This window comes from Aquarana catesbeiana, linkage group LG03, assembly GCF_042186555.1.
Source record: "Aquarana catesbeiana isolate 2022-GZ linkage group LG03, ASM4218655v1, whole genome shotgun sequence".
NCBI lineage: Eukaryota > Metazoa > Chordata > Amphibia > Anura > Ranidae > Aquarana > Aquarana catesbeiana.
Window position 1 is genome coordinate 378923474 of NC_133326.1, and position 10990 is coordinate 378934463.

At 43.8% G+C, this 10990-nt stretch overlaps 1 protein-coding gene across 1 annotated transcript in view; it reads right to left on the minus strand.

The window, feature by feature from the left end:
* UQCRQ (ubiquinol-cytochrome c reductase complex III subunit VII) overlaps positions 1–10743 on the minus strand; it is a 22102-nt gene extending 11359 nt beyond the window's left edge. The window contains exons 1-2 of the mRNA XM_073620661.1: positions 10643–10743; positions 1062–1225 (exon numbers count right to left, since the gene is read on the minus strand). Coding sequence (XP_073476762.1) covers positions 1062–1215 — 154 coding nt within the window. The 5' untranslated portion in view covers positions 1216–1225; positions 10643–10743. The remainder of the gene's footprint in view (positions 1–1061; positions 1226–10642) is intronic.
* Between the last annotated feature and the right edge of the window lie 247 nt (positions 10744–10990).

The following is a 10990-nucleotide window of genomic DNA, read 5'->3' on the forward strand; positions in this document are numbered from 1 at the left end:
TACTTCCTGGAATCTATCTGCCCTTAGTTCAGGCATGCAGGCAGGTGTGCTTAGTTAAGAAAACCCTCCCCTCCTCTCCTGATGACTCCTGGGGTGTATGACATTATTTGCCTAGGCCTGGAAACCAGGAAGTAATCGAATGGAAAAAAAAAAAAGTGTAATACAAGTAAATATGATATACTGTCCTATCTATTTACTAGAGCCATCGGCATAAGTATTAAAAATAGTCAATGAGGATTGAAAGAGTGAAGTTCCGCTTTAATCTCTCAAGTGGGGAACTAGACACCAATAAATAGAGAGGTTCTAACCTTTCCAAACAGCCATAACGCTTTTGCTTTAGAAACATCTTAAAAGACAACTGTACATTTGGTATAAGTGGCCTTTCAAGAATGAACCCCATCTCCCCTGAGTGTAGCCCACCTGGTCTCTTACCCCTGCCCTTGTTTCAATACTCTTGCCTGTACAGCTCTGTTTAAAGCTGCACAGCCTCTATTCAGAAAGCATCCTTGCCATAACCCCTTCATCTTGAAAATGCATGGCAGCCTTTAGCAGTCCATCAGACACTATAGGAACAAATTGAGCAGCAACGTGCATTCAGAAGATGAAGAGGGGAGGGGAAAAAAAGATACTGCAGTTCCTGAGGGGGTAGTGTGGACAGATCTTAAAAGGACAACTTTTATCAAAGATATACAGGATTTGAGTGAGTGATTAGGTTTAAGGCTTCTTTGCATTGTGTTTCAATTTTACAAGAACATACACATCCTATTCTGCTGTGCTTGAAAAGCTTTTCCTCCTCTAAAAAAGCAAATTGGAATGCAATGCGATCTCATGGTTAATGAATGGTACACACACCTATATGTGCCTATAAGCATGCTTTCTTAAGGCTATATCTGACCTGCTTCTGACTGGTCTGATGCTCGCATACACAAACCCTAGTAAGTCTAATTAAATTAGAATATGCTGCATGGTCATCTGATAAAACAGCCCTGTATTTACCCCTTCTTTTTGACTTCCTGCAGAACAAATATCAAATGTAATTTAGGGTTGGGTCTGACACTTACGTGGCACTACAGTGAGGAAGCTTGATGCGCACCTCCGAAAAACATTGGGAATGCCTTTTAAAAAAACTTGGGCAAATGCCCTCTGCTCAAAAGGAGATAAGGTGAAAGTGATGACATGTCGCACCTTAGCGAGGTCTCCAAAGTGCACCCCCATGGTTTATTTGCTGGGAAAAAAAAAAAGAAAAGAAAACAAACAATGTCACATTTTTGCACAATTACTTTTCATGTACACCAATAGGCATGGCAACACATTACCTTTACACCAAAGAGGTTCTATATACCTTTCAGCATTATATCAGAGCGTGTATTGAAGAAAATCTGTGCAAGAGAAATATCAAGGTTGGCACTGCTGACATTTTCTAAAAATGCTGGTTGTCGTTGTCTAGTTCAAACCTCACTGACCAGGAATGGGTAGAGTCTGCCTTCACTGACTGCATACCTGTCCTGGGTCAGTTCTGAAGTCAGACAACTAGGTTGATCCAAAGGTGGTAAGCAATGATGGCCTACACAGTTCCCCTTGTACAGACGTCTTTTAAATCATTCTGCTTTTGCAAACATTTTTGCTCTTGGAGAAGGGTTTTTTTCTTCACAGAAACAAGAAAAGCTGTAAGCCCCATTTTCCTCCTGAAAACTCCTGGCCTCAATCAACTACAATGATCACACCCATAAAGCACTTTGGTTGTACAGCTACCACTGTATCTGAGAAGATCAGAAAGAAATTACCGGCACAAACGGAAAACCAAAACACAGAAAGGACCAAAGACTACATCACTACCGTGTCCTGAGTCATGGAAAGAACCACAACACCCAGCTGAGCATGCGCTATCCAACAGGAGTGTGGAAATGCAGCATGAGCTCTTCACGAGAGCAAAGATTTAAGACACCGCCCATCGAAAAGTATAAATCCTCCTTTTACAGGCTGGGATTATAGTTAGATAATCCTGTGAATAACAGACTTCCTGTCCTGGGTGACTACACTCCCTCTTTTACTGTATCTTTGAAGGAAGCCATGGATTATCACACTAGACTGTCTTCTTGATTAAGGCTACAAAACACTAAGACTCTTCTTGGTTACCGGAGGAGAGAGAGGTTTTCTAGTTTACAGAAGAAAGCTTCGAAGGAAGCCAATATAGTTTTGATTTTAGACCGCTTCACAGGAAGTGACAAGGACACTGTATTCCTGAAGACATTAAAGCGGAGGTTTGCTGAAAAAAAAAATATTAAAAGCCAGTAGCTATAAATACTGCAGCTGCTGACTTTTAATATATGGACACTTACCTGTCCCAGGGTCCAGCGATGTCAGCAGCCGAAGCTGATCCGTCTCTCGGCTGCTGCCGCCGCCGCCCTCGGTAAGGGAATAAGGAAGTGAAGCCGTGCGGCTTCACTTCCTGGTTCCCTATTGCGCATGTGCGAGTCGAGCTGCGCATCCTCTCAGGTCCCTGCTGTATTCTGTGTCTCACAGAATACAGCGGGGGAGGACGGGGTAGGCAGAGGAAGTGGCGTAGGTCACCGCAGTGATCTATGCCAGGAAGTGGGAGCAAATACCTGTATTAGACAGGTATCTGCTCCCTCCTCCCCCCTGAAAGGTGCCAAATGTGACACTGGAGGGGGGGAGGAATCCAAAAAGTGGAAGTTTCATTTTTGGGTGGAACTCCACTTTAACATGTATTTTTTGTACTTGGTGAAAATGTCCTTAGTCTTAAAAAACAAAAAGCTAATATAGCTACCACATCTAAGGACTGGTAATCTGCAACATGGTACATTTTTTGTTCTAGGGTGTAAATATTCTGTAAGGAGATTCTGAATCTCTAGAGTAAAAATAGAAAACCTTCAGGCAAACAAAAGATACCTGCACATAACTACATTGGTCAGAAACCCTAAAGATATGGCTGAAATCCAAGTAAAGCTCCAAGACTTTCAGATCGTGTCAGAGCTTGCAGATAAGTGCCACCTACTCACATTCCTATAAGCTCATCGCTGCGTCGGTCTCACTGACCAGAAACAGAGGGGTGCTTGCCTGCTGCCTTGTGAGGGAGGCTGAGAGAGGCCCCGATCCTCCTGCCCCCCCCCCTCCTGCCCCCAGATGAACCAGCTTGCAATGGGGGCACCTGAGCAGGCTCGCTTCCGAGCCACAGCTCTACGTGTCCAACCATACAGTCACGCTCGGCCCCGCCCCCTCTTTCTCATTGGCTCACTGGCTATGAATGACAGCAGCGGGAGAAAAATGGCTCCCACTGCTGTCCTAACCACTGAGGAAGGAGAGTCCCCAGAGAGCCGAGGCTCTTGTGCACATCACTAGAGGAAGATGGGGCTCAGGTAAGTATTAGGAGGGACTGCTATATAGAGAAGGTTTTTACCTTCATGCATAGAATGCAGTGTCTGTCAGAATACCTTACCATTTGGTTGCATTTCCAGGGTATGTGTAGGTACCCTCTAGGTCCCAGCATGTTATACTTGCAGCAATGTTTTAATTTTTTATAATGTTTAATGCAGGATTCAATATCAGACACTGATGAGCACTTACGCAAAACCTCTACAAAACATCACATCTGCTATACAGGGAAATAACAGCTTCTGAGGCCAAGAGTGTACAATGTACAACAATACACAGTACACCATTAATACTTATATTTTTGTTGAATAAGAATATTTGAAAAGGCAACATTTTCTTGTGTTTTTATTCAAGTTTATCACTTTTATCTGTAGGAACAGTCTGAACAAAGATCCAAAGTTTCCCTGTTTAGATATGTTTAGGATCTCAATTTTAATTGGGTGTACTTCTCATGACTGTTTATATTTGCAACACATTTACCAACAATTATGTAATTAGATAACTGACTAGATGTAAGAGATATTGGAGATATTTACTAAAACTGGTGCAGCTCTGCAGGGTAACCAATCAGCTTCTAGGTTTTATTGCCAAAGCTTAACAGAACAAGCTGGAGTTAGAAGCTGACTGGTTACTATGCTCAGCTGCATCAGATTCTGTGTGCACTAGTTTTAGTAAATCTCCCCCATTGGCTGCTTAGCTTGACCCTTGCACTACGCAGATGTTGGTAGGCATAAAGGAGATTGCACAAGCAAAGTTCAGTACACGTGGGCAGCTTTATCCAAACGATGTTATACCCAAAATATACATGCATGCAGGCAAAAGATACAGAAGGATCTTGCAATGTATGGGCTGTAGCAGCAGCTCTTTACTCTCTTGGGGGCAGGGGGCTTTTCAACAGGTAGCCACATCTAAACCATTGCCAATTGTTACCGGTTGCAATGGATAACCCCTTTACTGCTCACACTATACAGTATCTCACAAAAGTGAATACACTCCTCACATTTTCGTAAATATTTTATTATACCTTTTTTTTTTTTTTTTTATGTGACAACACTGAAGAAATGACACTTTGCTAGAATGTAAAGTAGTGAGTATACAGCTTGTATAATAGTGTACATTTGTTGTCCCCTCAAAATAACTCAACACAGCCATTAATGTCTAAACCGCTGGCAACAAAAGTGAGTACACCCCTAAGTGAAAATGTCCAAATTGGGCCCAAATAACCATTTTCCCAAACCGGTGTCATGTGACTCATTAGTGTTACAAGGTCCCAGGTGTGAAAGGGGAGCAGTTGTGTTAAATTTGGTGTTATCGCTCTCACTCTCTCATACTGGTCACTGGAAGCTCATGAGACTCCCACCACCATGCTTGACTGTAGGCAAGACACACTTGGCACCTCATGGCAAAGAACTGCTCTACATAAAGATGGCCTAGGCTATAAAAGATTGCCAAGACCCTGAAACTGAGCTGCAGCACAGTGGCCAAGACTATACAGCGATTTAACAGGAGAGGTTCCACTCAGAACAGCCCTCACCATGGTCGACCAAAGATGTTGAGTGCACATGCTCAGCGTCATATCCAGAGGTTGTCTTTGGGAAATAGATGTACGAGTTCTGCCAGCATTGCTGCAGAGGTTAAAGGGGTGGGGGGGTCAGCCTGTCAGTGCTCAGACCATTTGCCGCACACTGCATCAAATTGGTCTGCACGGTTGTCGTCCCAGAAGGAAGCCTCTTCTAAAGATGAAGCACAGAAAAGCCTGCAAACAGTTTGCTGAAGACAAGCAGACTAAGGACATGGATTACTGGAACCATGTCCTGTGGTCTGATGAGAGCAAGATCAAGTTATTTGGTTCAGATGGTATCAAGTGTGTGTGGTGGCAACCAGGTGAGGAGTACAAAGACAAGTGTGTCTTGCCTACAGTCAAGCATGGTGGTGGGAGTGTCATGGTCTGGGGCTGCATAAATGCTGCCGCCACTGGGGAGCTACAGTTCATTGAGGGAACCATGAATGAAAACATGTACTGTGACATATTGAAGCAGAGCATGATCCCCTCCCTCCGGAGACTGGGCCACAGGGCAATATTCCAACATGCTAATGACCCCAAACACACCTCCAGACGACCAATGCCTTGCTAAAGAAGCTGAGGGTAAAGGTGATGGACTGGCCAAGCATTTCTCCAGACCTAAATCCTATCGAGCATCTGTGGGGCATCCTCAAATGGAAGGTGGAGGAGCGCAAGGTCTCTAACATCCACCAGCTCTGTGATGTCATCATGGAGGAGCGGAAGAGGACTCCAGTGGCAACCTGTAAAGCTCTGGTGAACTCCATGCCCAAACGGGTTAAGGCAGTGCTGCAAAATAATGGTTGCCACACCAAATATTGACACTTTGGGCCCAATTTGGACATTTTCACTTAGGGGTGTACTCACTTTTGTTGCCAGCCGTTTAGACATTAATGACTGTATGCTGAGTTATTTTGAGGGGGCAGCACATTTACACTGTTATACAAGCTGTACACTTACTACGTTATATTGTAGCAAAGCGTCATTTCTTCAGTGTTGTCACATGAAAAGATATAATAAAATATATACAAAGATGTGAGGGGTGTACTACTTTTGTGAGATAGTGTGTGTGTAATATATATATATATATACACACACATACATACACACACACACACACTATGCTAATTTTATGAGACACTAGGCAAGAAGAACTTCCTGTAAATTATTTTCCTTTTTTTTAGCACCTGTGAATACAGTCTTAGGCCTCTTGCCAATGGATGTAATAATTGACTGATGTTTATATGCAGGACCTTGCTGGCAGAAATATTTTGAATTAAAAAACAAACATTTTCATAGGCATTTTGCTTCAGGTGACAAAACACTCAGATGTGAACAGGTGCCATTGAAATTAATGGGATTTTGCTTGTTGGGCCTTTTTCATGTGTTTCTTTAGGTGTTTTTTCGGGCATTTTATGGAGCTGAAAACGCTCAGTTGTGAATGCAGCCTAAATGTGTATCATGTGTAAAATTCATCTTCATCCTCTTCTAGCTGCTAGTCTTGCAATTAACCCGCATAGGCTCATACAAACGTCTGTAAATTACTGCACACATTTTATACTTTTATTTTACAGCTCTGAATTCATTGCTGCAATACTGATCTTTACGCAGCTGTGTACATTGTTCTATAGACAACAATACATCTGTACAAACAAGATATTTGGGGGGCACACCCTAAAAGATGCATTAAAGATGGTGCAGCCATAATACCATACAGTAGAAGAAAATATTACAGTGCACACATACAAAAAAGACATTTACCTCCAGCAAGGCTAGTTTAAAACACCTAAACATTTTCAAAAAAACATTATCAAAAAATATGGGGATTTGGTTACACCATATTGCTATATGGTGCTAAGCCCACTTACTGCAACAAAGTACCCCATGATTAGTGGGCTCACTAATCATGGGGTACTTTGTCGCAGTAAGTGGGCTTAGCACCATATAGCAATATGGTGTAACCAAATCCCCATATTTTTTGATAATGTTTTTTTGAAAATGTTTAGGTGTTTTAAACTAGCCTTGCTGGAGGTAAATGTCTTTTTTGCATGTGTGCGCTGTAATATTTTCTTCAACAATACATCTGTGCTCACATACATAAAAAAAAAAAAATGCTACACATGCAGCAGACTTTTTTTATGCCTGTGTGCAAGAGGCCTTAAAGTGGAACTAAAGTCTTGTTTTTCAGGTAGTCTACAAAGCTCCTTTTTTGTCTGCTAGCACGTGTGCCACTCAGTGGACAATCTTGGCATGTTGTGGGTGCCAGAAAGACGCAACTCTTAAACGCAGGAGTTACATAATTTCTGGCTGGCTAACCAAGAAGGCTTAAGGATCCAGATGCAGAAGCAGACCAGGAGAAGGTGTCAGCAGCAGTGAGAGCGACAAGGGAGTGTGCGGACATCACATTGCTGGAGGGGGGTACTTTGGTAAGGTAAGTGTGCCAGAATGTGGAAACATGTTGCCATAATATAGCAACAACTTTGGGGAAGTGGTTTCAAAGACTAAAGACAGACGGTTCGAATCTCAGCTGGTTCAGCAGGAACCAGCCAAGATTTGAACCATGTATGGGCAGGCTTATTGTACCCAAGTTGATTAACTTCGGTACAACCAGCCGGTCAGATTTTACATGCGACTACTGCTAGTGGCTAGTATAGCCTCTAGCAATAATCATTGTCTTCTCCCAGCAGGGACAGCTTACCCCAACAGGAGAACACAATGGCTCAGCGGGAGGGATTCCCCCTTCAACAATGAGTGGGTTGATGGGGGGAATTGAGCGATTTTCTTTCCTGCAACCCGGTGGTTGCAGCAAAGGAAAATCACTCCTTCTACAGTCAGCCTAAATCCGTCTTATTCAATTTCCTTAGATTTACCTTCAACTATGTAGTGCAACGGCCTTCCTGATTGCATATAAATTGAAAGTGTTTAGGTTTGACGTCACATTTTATGGTTTTGGTAAATCTAAAAGAAAATTGTACAATGTATGGCCAGCCTTAGTTTTGCTTTAAAGGATAAATGTGCTTTCTAACAAAAGACAACTGTTGTTTACCTTGCAGCTGCCTCCCAGCTGAGCACATTTATCTTGCAATTGTTGCCTATGGCCTCTGCTGTTTGTTAAAGTGGAGTTCCACCCAAAAATGGAACTTCCACTTTTTGGATTCCTCCTCCCCTCCGGTGTCACATTTGGCACCTTAGGGGGGAGGAGGGAGCAGATACCCGTCTAATACAGGTATTTACTCCCACTTCCTGGCATAGCTCACCGCGGCGCTTGCGGTGACCTATGCCACTTCCGGCGCCTACCCCGTCCTCCCCCGCTGTATTCTGTCGGACACAGAACACAGCAGGGACCTGAGAGGACGCGCAGCGCGACTCATGCATGCGCAGTAGGGAACCAGGAAGTGAAGCCCCACAGCTTCACTTCCTTATTCCCTTACCGAGGATGGCGGCAGCAGCAGCCGAAGGATGGATCGGCTTCGGCTGCCGACATCGTGGGCTCCCTGGACAGGTAAGTGTCCATATATTAAAAGTCAGCAGCTGCAGTATTTGTAGCTGCTGGCTTTTAATATTTTTTTTTCAGCGGATCTCCACTTTAACATCTTGGTAGGACAATCTACAGTGCACTGGCAGCACTTTTGCAGTAACTTCCCATATGAAAGTCTGGAGTCACTCCACTTTTGCATTAGCTAAAAACAAGCTTTACTGATCTAGTACATTTCCAGTCACTCCACCCCAATGCTTCTGACACTGCCATTCCCACTGGGACTCTACAACTAAAGTGGTTGTAAAACCAGAACGTTTTTGTATCTTAATGCATACTATCCATTAAGGAAAAAAAAAACAACTTTCTGCAAGGAGTTTCCCCCCTTTTATACTTACCTGAGCCCGACCTCGATCCAGTGGTATGCACGAAAGCAGAGGCCCTCTCTTTCCTCATTTGCTCAGACACAGCAGAGGGAAGCATTGGCTCCTGCTGCTATCAATCGCGAGCAGGGCCAAGCTGTGCTGTGTGTCTTATAGACAGCTCAGGAGTGAGCAAAAACAAGAGTCCCCATAAAAGCAGCTTGCTATGGGGGCACTCGGCGGAGGGGAGGAGCCAGAAGTGTGGGTTGAGGATAAAAGAAGAAAAGGATTAGGGCTGCTCTGTGCAGTGAGTATAAAATGTTGTCATTAGGTATCTGGGTGGAGCAACTAGAATTGTGCTGGATAGTAAAGCAGTAGGCTTAATGTACACGGGACGTTTTTACAACCTCTCCTGAACTATTTAACTTGACAGATAGTAACCGATGTTTAAAACATCCGTTTTGTCGTGTTTACATGCAGCGTTTGAAAAAATAGCCAAAAATGAAAAACGCCTGTAAACTAAACGCAGCTAAATGTGAGTTACCGCGTTTAGCGCTTGAAATGCCTCTAAACTCAGTGTCTGGACTCATTTTTTTGCTTTCCAAAAAAGGCCTCTAAACTCAACTGCCTAGAAACTGTGTACATGTACTGATAAGATAACATAGAGGAGAGTTCAGGGGCAGCTGAAGAGAGAAAAAAAAAAAAAAAAGCCCAATTGCTCCTAAACCTCCGTTTACCAGCAGCAGTGTACATGAGGCCTAAAGCCTCATACACATCAGATTTTCTGCTCATTTTTGTCTTCAGATTTAGCAAAACCATGTAGTGCAAGGGCCTGCCTGATTGCATACAATTTGAAACTCCTAAGGTTTGACCTCATATTATATGGTTTTGGTAAATCTGAAGGAAAAAAATCAGCAGAAAATCTGATAGTGTGTATGAGGCCTAAAGCATATTTTAGCTATGTGGAGGCAGTGTGCAACTTCATATTTCATTTATTTATAGCATCTTTGGGAGGAACGACCCCAGAGGAATGGGCACCTGTGGGTTGGACACAGTATACAACACTACTTAGAATCGTGGGCTTGCTACATAGCTTTAGGAGTCCATTGCTGGAAGATGGGGTGCAAGGTCCACTTCAGATTTTCTCCCAGGTCCAGGATGATACATTGTGAATGAAGTGTTCAGTGGTGATGCCCTGTCAGGGGCACGTCTATAACATGCCCTACACTAACAGTATGTCCTCAGTCTTCGGGGTTAAATAAGATTGGTTCTCAGAACACCAAGGACATCATCACTGTCCACTTTCAAATATAAATGAGCACAGAGCTTTATTGGCCGGTATCTGGGACTAATCAGGAGATATGGGGGGCTAAGCTGACCTTCTACAAAAGCTGAGAGGGGTATGGAATCACTAGAATGGTGTGTAGCTGATAGGACAATGTGATGAAGCCATCATACACTCAGTAAAGAACAATGATTTTTTTATTTTAAAGCTTTACAATTGAATCCCCCAAGCCCAGATAGCATGTTATAATGAGGTGCACCCACAGTGCTCTCTACAGTCCCACACTCTCCATGCTGATGTCATATGACAGCACTCAGCCCAATGCACCACATAACATGTTCCTATCACTAACAGCATATCATCGTTCTATGTATTGTGCACGGTTGAATACGAGCCCTCGTGGCATAAAGCCAATAGGTGAAATATTCAAGCACTAGGGGACACCTGAAGCCGCTCTGGCCATGAAAGCAGAGAAGTCATTACAGGCAGGTTTGTGTAGGCCCCCTGTACGCCGTATGCGCCTCTATAGGTGTCAAGCTATCTCCCCGGACTGTCAGCGGACTCACCTTGCCTCCTCAATGCCAAACTCAGGACGACTGAGAACTTCCGGTCACACGGTTTCCTCTTCCGTGAGCAGTCTTAGTCACGTGAATAGGCTATTGAAGGAGAGCGCTCGCCACCTGCTGGCTGAATTGTAGGAGGCGGCTGCCTGGAGTATGAGCGCCCCCTGCTGCCTGGCTGAGAGAAAGCTGTGGAATGCACCGAGGACACTGATGAAGGGCTGCATTCTCTAGCATAGCACTCACGAGACAAGGCTTAGCTTAGGATGGCAGGATTGAGGGCAGAGGCTGGTTAAGACAGAGTGGGCACCTAGGTAAGGCCCCATCCCTTCAAATAAAATAGCCAAGACTGCA